Source organism: Sceloporus undulatus, chromosome 1 (assembly GCF_019175285.1).
Source record: "Sceloporus undulatus isolate JIND9_A2432 ecotype Alabama chromosome 1, SceUnd_v1.1, whole genome shotgun sequence".
In the NCBI taxonomy this organism is placed as follows: Eukaryota; Metazoa; Chordata; class Lepidosauria; order Squamata; family Phrynosomatidae; genus Sceloporus; species Sceloporus undulatus.
In genome coordinates, this window is record NC_056522.1 from 354436798 (window position 1) to 354456555 (window position 19758).

Consider the following 19758-nt stretch of genomic DNA (forward strand, 5'->3'; position numbering starts at 1 on the left):
TATCCGCTGCCACTGATGACAGCTATTGCAATTCGCTGTGCTGAAAACAATTAAAAGCAATAAAAACAAACAAATAATTATATTTCTATGCATTTTTGGATTTCCTAATTTTCATTTAATTAAACCAAAATCAGACAGTGGAACAGACACTGTACACATGAACAGAACACAAAATAAAATAAATGTGAACAAAACAGTGGTAAAAATACAAGAATTACACTAACTTTTATCCCAGTTCCCATCACCTGTTTAAAACGACTTCCTCCTCGTCACTAACTGCAGTAAATTAATTTAAATTTGCTACTCCTCATCTCTGTATTACATCTATTATAATAACTATTTTCCTTATAGTACAGATTCTTTCCTTATATTATAAATTAATACTGGAAAAATCATTTTTATATATCAAAACCCATAATTACACTGTCTCCTTTTCCCTACACTGCATTGTTTAAAGGGTTGCAATTCTTTAAGTGAATATCTATACAATTCTCATTTAGTAAGTTTCTTAACCTGTCTAATTTGGCCAAATCCATTTTTTCCCCTACACAATCAATTATATTTGGAGTTTTATTATTTTTTCCAGTTTTTGCAGCTGTTACCATATAACATTAGTATTCTGTAATCCCTTTCAGTCTTGCGTTCCTAATCTGTCATATTTAAGAGAAATACCTGCAGTCTAAATATTATCTCTGTTTTCTAAAATATTACCAATTAAGAGAAAGAGTGACGGGAGACTGTTTTTTTTTTTAAAAATCCCAATATGATTTACCCAAACATGATACAAATGTCCAATTTATAAAATACGTTAAACAACTAAAAGTAGATACTAGTGTAATAGGTTTTGTTAGGTAAATTTGTTTAATTTTTTTGATATATTTTGTTTCTTGCCTTTGCTTTTGTATTTGTAAACTATGGAATGTGGAATAATGTTAATACTAGGCTAAATACTTAGATTGAAAGAGTAATTTACAAGATTAAGAGAGAAAAAAATATAATAATTTAAGAAACCAAATAGAGTAAGCAGGAAAGTCCCCCCTCTTTGTTTTTGTTTTTTTAAGAGAGGGGAGGAGAAAGGGGAAAGGAGTTGTTGTTGTTATGTGTTATTATTATCGTCATATGTATGTTGATGTCAATGCATGTGTATATTTGTGTATAAAATTTCAAATTAAAGTTGTTTTCATAAATCTTATTTCTGCTTTCCAGAATCTTCTGCATCATTGCATCGACTGCTTACCAAATATTTCTTGCCTTTTTGCAGGTCCACAAAGATGGTAAAAAGACCCTACATGTTTCAACACTTACCTAATTTATTAGGGGTTATATACCACCTGAACATCATTTTTAATATATATAAAAATTAAATACATAATAGCATGTATGCAATCAGCCCTCCATTTTCATGGGGGATCCGTTCCAGACCCCCCCCCCCCAGTGAAAATTGAAACTCGCACGTATTCAAGCCCCATAGGCTTGAATTGGCCATGCCCCCATGAGCGCACAGAGGGTGCACACCGTGGGGGTGTTCCCCATTGAGGATAACAGAGGTTGTCCCCCCATGAATAATCAAGAACACGGATCTCAAGTCAGTGAGATAAGAGGGGCGCCTGCACTTTAATTCATTGTTCCCATTGTTTCATTTGAATTTTATGGCCTATATTTTGTAACTATTTCACCATACTTTATTGTATTTGTTCTTCTTCAGTGCTGTATCTTAATAAAAATTTATATATTTTGCTATCAAGTGAGTGTTATCACTGCATGACTGTTTTTATATTCTGTTTTCCCCCCTCAAAGTTAAATCTTTATATGTCTTTCCTGAATCTTTCTCTTAACTGCTACTCAAACTTCTGCATGCTTCAGGAAGCCCTTTGTGAAGTCTTCATCTGTGCAGAATTAACATTTTTTTCCTGTACACAACAAAAATTTTCTACACCAAATAATAATAATAATAATAATAATAATAATAATAATAAAAAGTTCCTGCTCAGGGAACAATGCATTTTGTATTGAAAATGTCTTTGCAGATTTTTTTTCTGCATTTGGTACAGGAGAAATTGTTACAAAAAGTGCTGGGCTTCCTTTAAAGCACTTACAAATCAATTTTTAAGGGGAATTTTAATAATAGCTCAATGAGAGACGTAGTACGGTTATGGTAACATGCAGCCTGAAATGTCATCCCACCTGTATACCAGGTCCAAGATCATATAGAATTCCAGGGGCAAGTTTCCAGATTAAATTTATGCTTTATTAAAGGGAATAAGCAACACACACCCCAAAACACATGCATTCACACCCACACACGAGAGCTAATGAAATCAAAGGTGGAACAGATAATAAATTTGAGATTTTGCTAAAGATAATACATTACCAACTGAAGATCTTGGTTCCAATTGGTGGGGATGCAGAACAAAGGAATCTCAATAGCCAGGGATTTAAGTGATATGGCTAAAGAGGCTAGCTGGCCAAACTGACAGTGTCTGCATGCTTGTCAATTGAATTCAAAGAAGGGGGGGGGTCTAATGGCCAATATTTATGCTGTAAAAGTGCTTTAGTGGCAGAAATCAAAGACTAGAGATGAGATACCAAACATTTGCCAGGAAGGGAAGCTAGCTGGAAATTGGAGTAGAATTGCCCATGATAGAAGATGGATAGGTGCAGCAACTAGTCCCAGATCAAGTCTGAGAGATTTAAATTCTGGAAGGAGAGGTGTGATTTTGCAAGACAATGAACAAATTTGCACCTTGTCAAGAAAGATCTTTTATCTACAAAGACACCATCATCTCCTTTTGCCATGCTGCCCCTATTGATCAAAGAGATTGTGTTGATTTCTTTGTGTGATCTATTGAAATGAGCATCCAGATCACTAACAGTTGACTCCAGCTAGTCTGTAAACTTGCTGCTTTGCCCTGAGAAAGTCCTAGCTCATTCCATGTCACCTTTAGAATCACAAACTCCCTTTAATATCAAGGTTTTGAGTTCAATCGCAGGTCTCCAGGATTGACTCAGCCTGGCATTCTACAGTAGGTCGCTAAAATGAGTACCTAGCTTGTAGGGGGCAATTACCTTACATATTGTAAACTGCTTAGGGAGTGCTTTAGTGCACCGATAAGCGGTATAGAAATGTATATGCTGTTGCTATTGCTTCACTGATATGGCAAATGAACCAGATTGGCAAAGCATGATATCAACTCAGCATTTCAAGTCCTCCATGTATGGCTTTTTTGAGTTGTTTAGTTTTTGTTTGGAATGGCAGCTCAGGTGGACAGGGAGCTTCCCATGTCCAATACAACACCAGAGAATTTCATTATTTGGATGAGTTCTTTGACAGATCACAGGGGTGCATGATATTGCTTATTTTTTTGTTTGAATGACACTAAGAGGGAAATTCAGTGTATGGAAGAAAGGTCCAGAAATGGACAATTGGGATGTTGTGTCACCTCAAGTACTAGAGAGCCTTTTATCTCACAACCTTGAATAGCAGTTGTTGTGTGCAGCGTCATTAAGTAGGAAATCCCATTAAAATTGTTTCAAAATCTCTTTTAATAGGGTTGACTACATACTGTTTATAACCCTTTACACTGAATAGTGTTTTAGCTTTGTTTTAATGGAATCTTGCTGCTTAGACCAGAAGAGTGCAGAACCATGGTATCAACTATTGAATGGTTTGTTGATACAGGGGTAAATCCTATTGACTCAATGGCTTTTGTCAGGCGTAACAATAAGATTTCAGACATTGTCAAGCAGCTTTGGATCCCAGATTGAGGGAAAGGCAAGCTAATTCTGGTAAAGCTTCTCCTTGCCACCCATTTGTTTCACCCCTGAGACACCATTTGGGACTTCTTTACATCTGTTTTGGCATGCTAACCAGGATTCTGCATAGGTTAGATGCTTATTTATGTCTAGGTGGCAACAATATAATCAAGGCCACCCCACAATGTAGTATAAACTATTACAAAATATTGGGATAAAGGTTCAGTGAATGTAAATATTCTGTTTTGGAATCCTTAGACTTGTGGAATACCTCAACACAAGAATACTCAACGTTTTGACAATGGTGTTGAGTGGGTACCAGATTTCAGGGTCCATAGTTAAGAAAGTTCAATTAGTATTTCAGCAAGAGAGAGAGGAGGGGGGGGACATAGAACAGTTAATATTATAAGAATCTTTCTGTAGGGTTTCAAACCAAAACTATTCTAAGGTTAATAAATGTGTATTTTTTGCTGTAGAATACAGAGGGATAAATCTGCTGGTTTGATTTCCCCCCACATTTCATAGGTACAGTCTTTCACAACATAGCACAGCACATATTGCATCTTCCTGTTATGTAGCTTCTAAAGGGGGGGGGGGCATGTCAAAGAAAGATTTTCCCACCCTAATTACAGAATTAAGAGTAAATGTTTCAAGCCTGGCTGGGTTCTCTGTTCAATTTGCTTTCTTCGATGTTTATTTTGAAAAACAGCCATTTATCAAAGTCTTTCAACCACATTTATGACGAATTGGCAGATTTTGGAAGCCAAATGAAGGTGCAGTCCATGCTTTCATGAGAATTATGAGAAATAAATGTTAAATTCTTCCATAGACATACATTATCCCATCAGTACAAAGTAAATGACATATGTGACCTGTATATTTGGGTAGCACTACATTGTCAGTGATGTGTGAAGAACATTAACTGTAGGATTACTTGTCAGTGGGATTTTTAATGGATCCCATGAATAATATGTTATTCTCCAGAGAGAGGATCACCAGGAAGGGATTTTGGAATTTGATCACATGAGGCTCAGATTGTGGACTAAAACTAAGGAATGTGCCAGCTGCAGCTTCAGTACCATTTTCATAGACATTCAGATAGGCTTTGTGGATAGCCTGCACAGGAAAAAAACAAACCAAGAATTAGTACAGCAAAGTGACTCAGATTTTATTTATTTTAATATTTCTTGTGGTCCTTCAAAACATAGGCATGTAATTAATGTCTTATAAGAATTTATTACATTTTCATTTCCCTCATGGCCTCTTGAAATAACTGTGCTTAAATATTTGGGGGGATGTCACATTGTCACATTGATGATGGAGCAATGCTGCTCCAAAGATTAGCAATAGCACTTTACATTTCTCTACTGCTTCATAGTGAACTAAGCATTCTCTTAGCAGTTTACAATATGTTTTAACCAGTTGCTCCCAACAAACTGGGCACTCATTTAGTGACCTACAAAAAGATGGAAGGTTGAGTCAACCTGGTGTCTTTCAGGATCAAACTCACAATGTTGTGGGTGCAGTACTCGCATTTAACCACTGTGCCACCAGGGCTCCTTAATTAGGACATAGAGTAATGTATTCAAACTACAAGAAAAGAGTTTCCACCTAAAAGTCAGGAGGAACTTCCTGACAGTAATAGCTTTTTGACAATGGAACAGACTGCCTTGGAGTGTGGTGGAGCAGCCCTCTTTAGAGGTTTTTAAACAGAGATTGGATAGCCACTTGTTGGGAATGCTTTGATTATGTCTTCCCGAATGGCAAGGAGTTGGATTGGATGGCCCTTGGGGTCTCTTCCAAGTCTATGATTCTATGCTCCTATGAAATTATTATTTCAAAGAAACACTCAGTCTGTGTTCTCTGGGTGTGTCCTTGAACCAGCTGGACCTAATCTGACTTCCACATTTATTCCCTTCTCCAAACCTGACCCTTAATGAAGTGTGCCATACACCAACGTTACCTTTTAGATAACTTGCTGTTGTTGTTTTTAGTGTTTTGTTCACATAGGGGCAAAACAGTCTGCCCTGAAGGAGCGGCTTCTGGCCGCCCCTTTAAGTGCTGGATCAGGACTGTAGCAACCGCATGCTGTGGCCCCAATCTGGTATGTTCCGCGTGCAAAAAGAAGCATCAGAAAGCCACTCCTTTTTGCACTAGGAAAAAGGCACCTTTGCTGTGGCAGCCATGTTTTTCCCCTCTATTGGTGGCATGCATCTAAACGCCATGCTGCCAAAGCACCTGAACGCTGCCGACGTGTGGTTGCTTGGGGCGGTTTCATGGTGTGTTCCTGGTGTTTTGGGTGTGCGTATGCCACGCTCCCAAGCTGCCAGAAAGCTGGTTCTTTTTGCCAGTCTGTACTGGCAGATAGCCAAGTTATGGTGAGGATTTTCTCAAGCATTCACACACACACACACACACACACACACACGGGAAAATTTTCTTTTACATGGCCCCCATTCTTTCACACTTTATTATAACTCTTTTCTAAAGTGCACTTCCAAAACTATTAAGATTACTTCCAAAATGTCACTGAAGGAAAGGATGAGAAATAAATATATTAGACAACAGCATTTTTAATACCAGATTCTATTCTAACTCATATGGACAACTTTTGAACATTGTCCTCTCCATTGGAGGAGGTGGGATGAACATAAAACTGATTACAATATTGGGGGAAACAGGAAGTCGCATTGTGTCCCATGGCAGTAGGAAGGTAAATACTTGATGGCCTTTGTGATCTCTTTTAACTCTATGGTTCTATGAAAGATTTGGCACCTGGACAGCTTAGAACAGCATTAGAGGAGCAACTGTACAATGGAGTGTATTTGTCATCTCCATAGCAATGGACCTACCAGCCACTTGTGGTTTTCAATTTTGTACCATGATTTGATTTTTTTATAAGCATACCTTAGACACCTTCATCTTAGGGTTCTCAGAAATTCCAGATAAATCAGAACAGTTTGTGAACACTTTAGTAGCACCCAGACTTTGTAACACTTCTTTAACATCATGGCTACTGGATACAGAAAACCTTGGAAGGTAGAGGTCTATATGCCTGTGGATAGAAGAATCAGAAACTTGTGTGGTATACACACATTATACGTATAACAAGACAGTGTGTATAAGACATTGGCCCAAACCAGATGGGCCAAATGATGTAGTTTCTGGCTCCATTCGAGGAGTAGCATTTAGATGCCAGCAGGAAATCACACCGTATCAGCATCACTGAAAAAGAACCAGGCCAAAAAGGAACAGAAAAATCTGCTCCTTTTTGGTGGTCTAGTTGAGGACCATGGTGATGGCCCAGATTGATGCATCTGTCACTACAGGTCCGGTTTGAACATCGCTGGCATAGCCCCACCTTTTGGTCCATCTGTTTCAGGCCATTATATGTATAAGTCAGAAAGGCCATGCTTGTGTGGGATTTTGTGAGACTTTTGGTTTAGGTCTTTTAATGTAAGGTCTGTCCTCAAGTTTCACATGTTTTACTTTTATGGATGTGATTATTCATGGATTTGTAGCTACCTCTGCTGCCAGTCTAAAAGTCTTCCCCTTCTATCTTCTAGGATGAGGATGCTAGAAGATAAGAGGTAAACCCTAGTGTTCTTGTGGGGAAAAATGTATATGAAGCCACATTATTACAAGAGATTTAGGCCCTGTACAGATGGGTAGAAAGGGGCTGCGAGACGCTGCCCCTTTCTTCTCTGTATCATTGCCATGGCGACTGCACGGGGCCAGCAATGATGGACTTCATAAAGGGAGCCATTAGTGTCCTGGAGTGGTGTGGTGACACCCCTTGTGCACCGCACCGTACCGTTTAGAGCAGGGGTAGGCAACCTTTTTGATCCGGGGGCCGGGTTGCTGTCCCTCAGACAACTGGGGGGGGGAAGGCAAAAAATAAATAATTAAATTTTTTTTTTAAAAAAAATTTAAATATATAAATAAACCAGGACAAATGTAGGACTAAATTTTCAAATGGAAGACACTTTTTAAAAAAAAAATGAAGGACACGCGAAAAAATTTGCTGATTTTTTAAAAAATGTTAATATAAATGCATGTTTCTGAGGCTTCTATATACAATTGCCCCCCAAAGACCCTGGTGGCAATTGGCGGCAGGACCAGGCTGGGGCCGGTCCCAAGGCCTTGCCGAGCCGCATTCAGCCCGCGGGCCGCAGGTTGCCTACCCCTGGTTTAGAGGAACGTCATCTGCACGAGCTATCTAAACGCATGCGTACCAAAATGGTGCCAGAAGAGCCCTAGGCCACTACAAAACAGTGGTCTGTACTGGGCCATAGTGCTAAAAATTTTGGCTACGATACCAGAAAGACAAAAACAGAAAAATTAGTTTGTGAAGTTAGTTTGTGCTTACACTGAAATGCCTCAGGTGAACAACAAAAAAAGGCTTTCTTATGAGAACACAGCTTCATACACAAGAACACTGTCTTTTTCCACACAGGAACACTGGAATATACCCCTTATCTTCTAGCATCCCATGGTGTTTTTTCCTTTAATGCTCCCTTGTAGGATGACAACACTGTTGCAAAATCTCCTGCAATGTAGATGTCCTTCTCTTTCCTCTCCTTCTCCTCTTCTCCATATCCTTCCCACCAACAGCCCTCTCCTGCTCATGGTACACTGAGTCTGCAACTGAGGTGGCTTTTGCTCACCACTCCCCTGCCAGCTTCCTCACCTTTTCCTCTTGCTGTCTGGCTTGCTATATTTGCCTTACTCAGCCTCTGTACAACTCTGGCAGCCCTTCTTATCCTTGGTGCTTGCTGGGTGTCCACTGATGCCTCTACCTTCTGAGGCCCCATGACAATGTTAAGCCTAGGTCAGCCAAAATGATATATGTGTGAGGAGTGGGGCAGCGGGGGTGGCAAAGAGACACTTGATTTTGCTGGGGTTTTTTTTTGGGGGGGGGGGGTTGGTTGGTTGGTTGGTGAATACCTCCTCTTTCCCTGCTGCCCCTCTCTTTCAAGGTGGCTTCATCTTAACATCACCTCAGAGGGCAAAGGTGGCAGGGGGTGGATGCACCCAGCTAGCAAGAGGATGGTGGTAGTGGATAAGTGAAGCAAACATAGCAAGCCAGCCAGCAAGAGGGAAATCCACCCCCTGCAGCTTCTGTCTTCCTAGGCTCCTGATAACTATGAAAAGCTGAGGCTAGCTTGAGTGAAGGGACAGCAGGAAAGTGGGAAGGAGAAGGCTTTTTGTAGCAGCAACAAAATCAAGAACCTTTTTGCCTTGTTCCCCAATTCTCTGCACTCCCATGACAATGTTAAACTGAGGCCAGCTTGGGTGAGAGGAGCAGCAGGGAAGGAGGGGGCATTTGCAAAAGCATCAAACTCAAGCATAAAGCAATAGCAATAACAGCTTCATTTATATACCACTTCATGGTGCCAAAGTAGTCTCTAAGCGGTTTACAGCTGTAAGATAATTGCCCCTAACATGCTGGGTACTCATTTTAGGGACCTTAGAAGGATGCAAGCCTGAGCCCTTTTGCTACAGTACAGGCATTTAACCAATGTGCTACCAGGGCTCCTCTTTCAAATCATCCCTTTGCCTTCTTCCCAGCTCTCCCCTATATGACAATGTTGAACCAAGGTCATCTCAAGTGAGAGGGGTGGTGGGGAAGGAGGAGGCATTTGGAAAAGTAGCAAACTTAAGCCATTTGCCTTCCTCCTAGCTCCCCCCTGCCCATATTACTCTGTCTGGCCTTGGTTTATCATCATTATCAAGGCCTGAGAGGGCAGAGGCTGAAGGAGGTGAATGCACCCAGTAAGTGGAGGGTGGGGCGGAGATGCCGGAGCAGCATGCAGGTTGAGTAAGGCAAACAGAGTGAGTCAGCCAGTAAGACGGAAAATGAGCAAACATGCAAGGCAGCGGAGGTGGGTGATTGGTAGGCAGAAGCATCATGGACCACATGCACCATGGGCTGGAGAGGATGTTGGCAGGAAAGGAGATGAAGAGTAGGAGGAGGATCAGCTTGGCTCTGCCGCAGCTGCTGGAAAAATCTCCTTCAGTGTTGTCTTCTTTCTCTTGCCTTTCCTCAATAGAAGGATGGTAAAAGTGAAGCAGATTTCTGCAGTAGTGTCATTCTTCTAAGAGGCACAGAGAGAAAAGTTTGGAGACTGGCAGTGAAGGTGATGGAGGTGTGGCAGAGGTGGCCTGAGGACAAGTCAGAGATTTTTGCATTAGTAAAGAGTCAGTAGCATTCATGTTTGTTTGTTTTAAAAAATAATCACAATTTTTCCATTTTCGTGGAGGTACTACACCCCTAACCCACACAAATGTTGTGGGCCAACCACAGTTTGTTTTCCGGTTTTCAAAGTGAAATGTAAATATCAGTTCAGCAGATAAAGAATGATAATGACCAATACCTTCTCCACTTTGTGGATTTCAGGGGGAAATACACAATGAGGTATGTAATTTTTTGCTAATTTTGTGAAGCCGAAGGCTTTCATGGCTGGCATCCATGGTTTTTTGTGGGTTTTTTGGGCTATGTGGCCATGTTCTAGAAAATTTTCTTCCTGATGTTTCGCCAGCATCTCTGAAGATGCCAGCCACAGATGCTGGCGAAACGTCAGGAAGAAAATTTTCTAGAACATGGCCATATAGCCTGAAAAAACCCCAAAAAAACCACTTTTGCTAATTTTCTTTGTGAAAGAAACAAAGTAATTTTAGCAACTTTCATCTTACTATGAGAAAGTCTTTGAATATTGTGCAGTTTTCAAACACTTTTCACACAAGTCTTATTTTGTACAAACAAACCACACAAGGTTGTTTTGTACAGAAAACAGCATTTTTTGTGCAGAAATAGTTTGAACATTCTATGCAGAATAGGATGTGCAGAAATAGTCTTTTTCTGGGCTGAAAAATGTTCTTTCCTGTGCAAAACAACCATGTATGAATTTCTCCTAAAACAAGTCTTGCTCGGTGAAGATTCTCTTCAGTTGAAGATTCTTCTCACCAAGTTTTCTCTACACTTTGAGATAAAATGTTCCAATCACCGTTCAAAGATTTTCAAATATTCTTTACAACCCTCACACAGTTCTCTATCCCAGTATTTAAACCTGCAAAACACTGTCTCAGAGGTGTACTAGACTGAGAGATAGCAACTAGTTTAAGGTCACAAACTGAGCAGGGATTAGATTGAGGATTTCCTCATTCCAGATGTAATGCTCCATCTGTTATAGCACACTGGCTTACCAATATTGAAGTGAACTCAGCCATTTAAACAAAACATCTTTCCCCAAAGCATCTTCAACCAATTTCAGTTTCCCTGGGTCAGGCAGAATGAACAGTGCTGAAGCTTTGCCCTTGTAAGGAACCTGAACCACCTGGCAGGACAGATCTTTGTCGTGGTAAAACTTAAACATGTCGCTTGTAATCATCATAGGAACCTTCACTGTTGTTTGCTCATCCACAAAGAAGTCATCTTCACGTGTATACTCAGCATAGAAAGGGCGAAGCCAGTAGGCTTACAAAGAAAATGAGAAGAGCATACAGATTATTGAGTTATGCCACAGAATCAGAACTTGAGCTGCATGGTGACTATTGCTATGGGGAAGAGGGCCTTCCATTGGCCTTCATGACAGGGGACCAGGAGGCTTTGCCTGTGGTCCATAGGGCCAAGTGGTGCCACATGCAGGAGGCAAGGGAGGATGCTATTAATTAATTTATTTTATTAATATTTTTATAAACATATACCTCATATTCTAAATTTCTTTTTAACAATTAACAAACAAACTTAACACTTAAATACATAACACTCAATTACTTGCACATGCAGACATAGACCTAAACTTAAACAAACATAAACAAACATATATAATTTCCTCTCCTCTGTGTTAGCTTTTATAACTGAAAAAAAAACCCCTGACTTTATTATTTCTGTTATATATTAAGTATATCTCTTACTTATTTATTTTAATTTTATCCTGCCTTTCTCTCAAAGTGGGACCCAAAGTGGCTAACACATCTTTTCATACTGTATATATTCTCATCTATTCTGTAAATATGCTTCTCTACTGATTTTCGTACATTTAACCAGTACATTTGTTACCATTGTTACTGTGCCTTGGCATCTAATTGATAAACATATCTGTTTTACCATTATATTATCCCTTTTAGGTTATTTACATATTTAAAGGCCCATTGCCACCTCATGTGCCTTTTTTCTTCTGATCTCTGTGAGGGAACACATGTACATATGCCATTGTTTCCCCCATCACACAGCTTCAACTGCAAGCCGCATATGGCGCGCCCGTGTATGGCCCAGGTGTACTGTACAATTATAAATGGAATAAAATAAGATACCGCCACATGTAATGATTAGTGAGGCTACTTGGTGGTTCTAAGGAACCCTGAAAACAAGCTTTATGCAACCCTCATCACCATCATGGTCCTAAAGGCCAACAGTTCCCCTGGTCTTTTTTGTGCACCAGTATTTTGACAGAAGGTCCCCTTGCCACCACCTTTCCCAATGCGGGAGAAAGGCAGGCTAGAAATCTTGTAAATAAATAAATAAATAAATAAATAAATTTCCCCCTTCACTGCCATCCTGCTGCCCCTTTCCCCTCTCGCTGCACCCTTGGATCTCACAAGGGGAGGGGACATACCACCCACTTTGGTACTCACTGAGTTAAACTATGAAAAAGTCTACTACAATGTATTCTATGTAAATCCTAAAGTATACTTCAGAAAAGATAAACATTAGGAAGAACTTCCTGAAAGCAGGAGCTGTTTCACACTGAAACACACTCCCTCCGGGTGTGGTATAGTCCTCTTCTTGGAACTTTATAAACAGAGGCTGGTTATGGCCATCTGTTAGAAGTGCTTTGCTTGTGTATTCCTGCACAGCCGGGGTTGGACTGGATGACCTTTGTGGTCTCTTCCAGTTCTATGGTTCTATGATTCCAATTTACTTGTGTGATATTAACTTGCTGCCTCCCTTCCATATCTCTCCATTGATAGCACTTAGGGGAAAAACATGTATGTGTAATGATAAACAATTAAAATAACAAATAATAAATTAAAGCAAAAAAAACACCAATTAAAATAATTATTTAACACAATTAGTATGTTTTTAGCAATTAAAATACCATAGAAACTCTGTGTAAAATGAATATGTTTCCTCCTGAGATACAATGAAAACAAATGAGTCAAGTTATTATGGGAAACTTATATGAAACTTCTGCCAGTAAATTTTCAATAATGGGCTAAATGAACCAATGATTCAGTATAAGGCACATTCATAGGTTGCTATGCTTCTTAGCTTTATTGTTCAAGTCCCAAGTTGAGAGAAAAATGGGATATCATTCAAATAAAATAAAATAAAATTCTGGAAACAGAATAGAAGGCGGAGGAAAGGAATACCAGCAAACTCAGTGAGGTTAGAAAATTGTCCGCCTCGATTTAGCAGATGTCTCTATGGGCAAGTATAAGGATGTTGCTTTCATAGTGTTCCCAACCTTATAATGGGTAGATGAAATTAGGGCAGTGGTAGGCAACCTTTTTGAGCCGGGAGCCGGGTTGCTGCCCCTGAGGCGACTGGGGGGCCGAAGGCATGGGGTGGAGCTTCCACTCTCCGGAGGCGGAGCCATGTGCTGGGGGTTGAGCTTCCACTCTCTGGGGGCGGAGCTGCATGCCGGGGGCAGAGCTTCCACCCTCTGGGGGCCAGGCCTCCACTTCTTTGCGGGCCCCTGACGGGGCCCCAGGCCCCATCAGAGACCGGCAAAAAAGCCGGCAGGGGCCGCCAGCGCTGTAGGCCTCCCCCTCTTTGCAGGCCCCATCAGAGGCCGGCACAAAAGCCATCAGGGGACGCCAGCGCTGGAGGCCTCCTCCTCTTTGCCGGCCCTTTTGCCATCGCTGGGGCCCTCCAAGAGGGCTCCGGTGGCGGCAGCGGGCCTCTGGGAGGCCCGATGCCATCGCCGGGGCCCTCTTGGAGGGCCCCAGCGAAGGCAACCGGCCTCCCAGAGGCCCCCTGCCGCCACTGGGGCCCTCTTGGACGGCGTCAGCGACTGCAACCGGCCTCCCAGAGGCCCCCTGCTGCCGCCGGGGCCCTCTTGGAGAGCGCCAGTGATGGCATCGGGCCTCTGGGAGGCCCGCTGCTGCCACCGGAGCCCTATTCAAGGGCTCCTGTGGCTGCAGCAGGCCTCTCAGAGGCCACCGCCAATGGTGATGAAGTCTCGCACGACCTTACTTGTGGTTGCGTGAGACCTTGCCTCTAGGCGCCGCCATTTTTTTTCAAAATGGCGGCGAAGTCTCGCGCGACCACAGGGAATCCTTGGTCGCACGAGATTTTGCCGCCATTTTGAAAAAATGGCGGTGGCTGGGAGTGGCAAAAGCCGCAATTGGCGGCAGCGGCGGCAGCAGGGGAAGGCAGGGGCTGGCGGAAAGGTCTCAGTGGGCCGCATCTGGCCCCCGGGCTGGAGGTTGCCGACCCCTGCGTTAGGGGATTTGACTGGATGGTCCTTGTAGTTTATTCCTTCTCAATGATTCTATTATTACATATGTCAAATAGAACAGTGTTTGATAGTGATACTTAAATTAGTAATATTTAATTGCAGGCAAAGGATCATTTGACCTATGTATAATAAAAGCACCAGGGTCTATATGCCCCCAAAGGCACAAGATTCCAACTGATGTTAGAAGCTAAGCAGGCTCATTCCTGTTTAGTATTCAGATGGGAGACAACCAATGAATACCAGTTGTCATAGGCAATATTAGAGAGAAAAGAACTGGCAAAAGAAAAGTCTTTGGGGTCACCATCACACACACACACACACACTCTCTCTCTCTCTCTCTCTCTCTAACACACACACACACACACACACAAAATGTCTATTTGAATACCTTTGAAGAAGATATAGTTTACAAGGACCATCACAGTTTCTTTGTCAAGACCCTGAATAACATCTCTCATTTGGGTTTTATTTTCTATGTAGCTGTTGATCTGCAACTCAGCCTCTTTAAGATTCGTAAAGTTGGTAGGAAAAACATCCGCATGATAATAATGTCTGGCATCATCTAAGAACTTTGTGAGGATTTTGTTTTCTTCGTGTGTGAAAAGGGCATTCCCAGTACTCAGTTCAGTTTCAGACTGTGGGAGATTTAACAAGTGGAGAAGTTGATGAAACCCCTCATGTATTTCCTGCTCATTAAACTCCGTTTGGTTAAAACCAAGCGCTGTCAAGAGCTGACTCAGTGTGTTGGACTTGGCCCCCATGGACACCATGGCAAAAGCAGCAGATATGCTCAGTGGTGAAAAAAATACATTTTTGCCAGCATTCTCTGAAACAAGTTGGTGGAAAACTTTGAAGGCAAAGTAGGCATTGCGAGGAGCTATCTTCAGGTAGGATGAATTACTGTGATCTTCTGATGGAGGGTGGTGGTCATGGTGATGGTGAGTAGGGACATGGTGACTGTGGGCAAAACAGAGGAGCCCAGCAATAAGAAAATCCACATAGAAATTAAACATTGTGTTCCCCTGGAAATAATCTGTAAATAAAGAATCCCATTGTTATTTTTTTAATTAAGATGACATTATGAAAGATCTTTGTACTGTACTAAAATCTTATATCAATATGAGAGGTGAGTTTTACTTTTTACTTGAGCTCTCTTGAAGTCCGCTGCTATGCCTATCTTTAGGCTTGATTATGTGGTTGTGCCTTTTTTTGTGTGGTTTCTGATCTGCAGGCTCTTAGCATTTTCTGGTATATGTGGATTTGTAATAAGAATAGGCAGTACTCTTATTTGAATCAAAACTTCTACCTTGAATTGTTAGCCACCGGTTTGTATTTTGTTTGCAGTGGTCACAGTGACGATTCACCCTCCCCTTATTCCCTGGAAATGTTGTGACTTGAAGAAGGGGCAGAGAGGGGAAAGTTTGGTTTTAAAGATTCCTCCCCATTTCTAAAATAATTGACTAACACGACTGCTGTTCCAGTCATACATGTATTCAGTATCTGACCATTTCATTTTAAGGATGGAGTTATAGAGCTACAGGTATGTGCATACAACCTATTGTAAATGTACAGCTATCAAAAATTTGTATTATATTGTACTTTAAGGTACATGTAGGCAGCAGGCAAGAAATAATTATTTTCCTCAAACAGGGAACAGCCCATCTGTCACCAAGTGAAAACTTTTCTATTCTGACAAGCTGTGGGGAACAAACTATATTTGCTGTTTTATTGACTTTTGTATTTTTAACAGATAGGTTTTCAATGTTTTTAACTCTATAGATAATTTATTTGCATATTAAACATATTTTTGGTATGTTCTGACTTCTGTTTTTGTGTGAAAGTACAGCCAGGGCACTGCAACACAGAAGGTCCTCTACCACATCTTCATCCAGTGCATTTCTCCAATGGTCGAATGCAAAGGATGCTCCTTCTAAGTAGACCTTAGGCTTGTATATATAGGAAGAGGCATTCCTTTACCTATCAAACAGCTTCATTTATATACCACTTCATACTGAACTAACAGTGTCTAAGTGGTTTACAACTGTAAGCTAATTGCCCTCAACAATCTGGGTACTCATTTTAGTGACCCTGGATGGATGCAAGCCTGAGTCAAGCTTGAGCCCTTCGCTCGTTGAACTCACAGCCTTATGGTTTTGAGTGAGTGGCTGCAGTACAGGCATTTAACCACTGCGCCATCAAGGGCCCAGAGCACTAGGGGCTTTGAATGTGAATACCATCACCTTGAATTCAGACTGAAAGTACATCAGCAGCTGGTGTAGCTTTAATATGATCTCAGTGTGATGTTCCAATCAACATCTGTGTTTTGCATTAGCCACAACTTCTGAGTCATCTTTAAGGTTTCACTTTAAGGGTTCACCAAGTTACTTGAGAGAACGTCTCTCCTTACACAATCCGCCCTACACTCTCAGAACAACTGGGAAAAATTTATTAGAGCATGTAAAGACCAGGTTAACAACAACTTCCCACAGGGCATTTACTGCTGTAACTCCTAAATTATGGAACGGCTTGCCAGAGGACATCCATCTCATTACCACCTTAGATGCCTTTAAGAAGGCACTTAAGACCGATCTCTTCCGGCACGCCTATCTACCCAATCTGCTATAAGAGAGTTAGAAATATCCCACCTCTATTTGTAAAGATATGTATTTTAAATAATGATTTAGTCTATGTATTGTATTGATAGCGGTTGTACTGTTTTATTGAGTGTATTTTATATGAAATTCTAGTGTATATCTTGTAATGTTGTTTCTATTGTTGTAATCCTTCCTCAATCCGCATGGAGAGGTGGGAAATATAAATAAAATTATTATTTGTACAGCACACTAAATTCATTAAAGAATCACAGAATTATAGGACCATAGAGTTAAATAATAATAATAATAATAATAATAATAATAATACTTTATTTCTATACCACTCTTCCGAAATTATCAAAGCGGTTCACAGATCCGTAAAAATTATACATAATAAAAGTACACATCATAAAATATCTTACAATAAAACTAATTAAAAAGGGACTTAAAGGGCCATCTAGTCTACTCCCTTTCCATGCAGAAATGCATAGCTAAAGCACTCCTCAGAAATGGTAATCCAAACTCTGTTTGAAGATCTACAAAGAAAGACACTCCACTACTCTTCATTGGTATGTTACCAGTACATGGACTACTGTGATTAGATTATCCTTATCTAGGAAAGGTTGTGGCTGATGAACCAGGCAAAGCTGGCCCCAAACACTTTGAGCCATGGAGTAAATATAAATTTCTAGGGACAGGAAAGTTCTTAAAATTACACCCAGAACAGATCACCTACCCAATTCCTGGTCAAGGGAACCATCAGTCCACACAGCCTCTATCTTATTAGGATTGAATTCCAGTTTACTGGCCTTCATTCAGGCAATGCACCATTCCAGGCACTGGTCCAGTACCTTCACAACCCCAGCTGTTCCCAATGACAAGAAGTATAGCTGAATATCATCAGGTCATTCTCTCTGTCCTACCAACCTCATAGGTACATCTGTTGGGGACCCAGGAGAGGGCTTTCTTGGGAGCTTATGGCATTAACAAATAAAATGGCTTACCTCTTCTAGCTTGAATTCTGGAATTGGGACCCCCCTGGATGTTATAATACCTAAATTGTCACAGATCTAGCTGGGATGCTGCTGCCTGGGGAGCTTTGACCCGGGATGCATCTGGACAGTGGCATCCCAGCTAGATCGGTGGTGATTTAGGTATGATAACATCTGGGGGCATCCTGGATCGTGAATTGAATCATAGAATCATAGAAACATAGAGTTGGAAGAGACTGCAAGAGCCATCCAGTCCAACCCCCCTGCCATGCAGGAAATCCAAATCAAAGCATTCCCGACAGATGGCCATCCAGCCTCTGCTTAAAGACCTCCAAGGAGGGAGACTCCACTACACTCCGAGGGAGTTTGTTCCACTGTCGAACAGCCCTTACTGTCAGGAAGTTCCTCCTAATGAAGCTGGAAGAGGTAAACTGGCTTATTTTTTAATGCGATAAGCTCCCTGGTGGCTGCTCTTAGGCTCTGTAACACACTTTTTAGAGAGATTCAGCTGACACCCTCCTTGCTACTCCTTGGTAGACAGGTGCAAAGCTTTTTTTTGTTTCAGCAGGCCTTTGCGAATGGGTTCATCAAGAATAAAGGCCTTTGCATAATGTGCTGTGTTGTCTATTTGCTGTTTTCTTTTTAATGGTAATGTTTCCAATCTTCTGATCATCAGAACTGACGTTTTAACCACTAGGCCACCAGGGATGTGCTATTCAAGACAGGGAGAACTATGGCCTTCTGCAAAGCAGTAGCTTCTCTTCCCCCTGAGAGAGTGAGCCATTTACCACCAATCAACCTGCATCTGCTAACTTTTCTCAGCCTAAATGACCACTTGTCATGTTTACATGCCTTTGAATATGATTTAAGCATCTTGTCCAGATCATCAGTCCACAACAATTGAGAATTTTCCTAGAAACACTGACCAGATCATCATCGTAGATTTTTAATTGCATTTTGTTTTAGTTAATTTTGTAAATCCCTCTGGGTGCCTTGGCTCCAATAGGTGCTTCCCAGACCCTGTGGCATCAAGTCATGAGTGAATGAGTGCAATGTTCTCCTCAAAGGCCTAGTAAATTTAGCTCAGCAGGTAAGTAAAGACTCTACTGTTGGTCTCTCTGAGTGTAATCCCAGCTCGCTACTCACCACTCAAGACTAACTCTGCTGGGTAAAAAGCTGAGGATGCTATAGCAGAGGCATGCTTTGACTTTTTTTGCCAACTCCACTCATCCACATTTTGTGTCCATAAAGTGATCCAATGAAATCATGAATAGATCATTCTAAGAAGAAAGCCTATTAAAGAAAGGGAAAAAAAAAAAGATACTTACATTGAGAGAGTGCTTTTTGCAGAACCAATTCTTTTGCACAGGGCTTTCATTTATAGTTGGACAGTGTTGAGAAATGTATGTTCTCCAATAAACATTAAACAGAACTAACAGATCCAAAAACACAAACATTGATCAAAAGTCATATTTGTGGATGACCAAGGTTCTGTGTCCTCTGGTACACTCCAGTGAAGTGTCTGATGCAATATCATGGCGCTAATAGGAAATGCAAAAGGGCTCCATCTCAAACCTAAAATATAATCCAAGGCAACTGGGATTTAATATTCAAGGATTGTTATCTAATAGTCATGGCTTCATTTAATACATTAAGTGCTACAATCTCTAGAATGCTGAAGCCACTAAGGTGGCTTAGTATTTAGTGTATTGTGATGGCCCAGGAAGAAGTAATTAGCCTCTCCCTCTGCCCTGGATTACCCACGGTAAATCAAGAGATTCACAGTACAGACCTCTCCATGCCTACTCAGAAAATAAAGGCCATTAAATGTAATGGTACTTGTTTGTTGCTTCATGCCTTCAATGCATTTCTAACTTATGGCTTTTCTCAGGCAAGCCTATCCTGAGGTTTTCTTGGCAGAATTTGCTCATAGAGGGTTTGCTCTTGTCTTCC

The 19758-nt window shown here is 41.1% G+C and overlaps 1 protein-coding gene across 2 annotated transcripts; it reads right to left on the reverse strand.

Moving 5' to 3' along the window:
* Window positions 1-4417: 4417 nt before the first annotated feature.
* Window positions 4418-19254, reverse strand: LOC121919176 (alpha-1-antitrypsin-like). Of its 2 annotated transcripts, none has more exons than XM_042445494.1 (5): window positions 19134-19254; window positions 14608-15252; window positions 10960-11230; window positions 6661-6808; window positions 4418-4869 (listed from the first exon to the last, which is right to left on the reverse strand). In XM_042445494.1, the coding sequence occupies exons 2-5, from the start codon at window positions 15230-15232 to the stop codon at window positions 4684-4686; spliced, it is 1230 nt and encodes a 409-aa protein (XP_042301428.1). In that variant the 5' UTR covers window positions 15233-15252; window positions 19134-19254; the 3' UTR covers window positions 4418-4683. The 2 variants fall into 2 exon arrangements, with proteins under 2 accessions (XP_042301428.1, XP_042301427.1); XM_042445493.1 differs by lacking the exon at window positions 19134-19254 and adding an exon at window positions 17550-17643.
* Window positions 19255-19758: the final 504 nt, after the last annotated feature.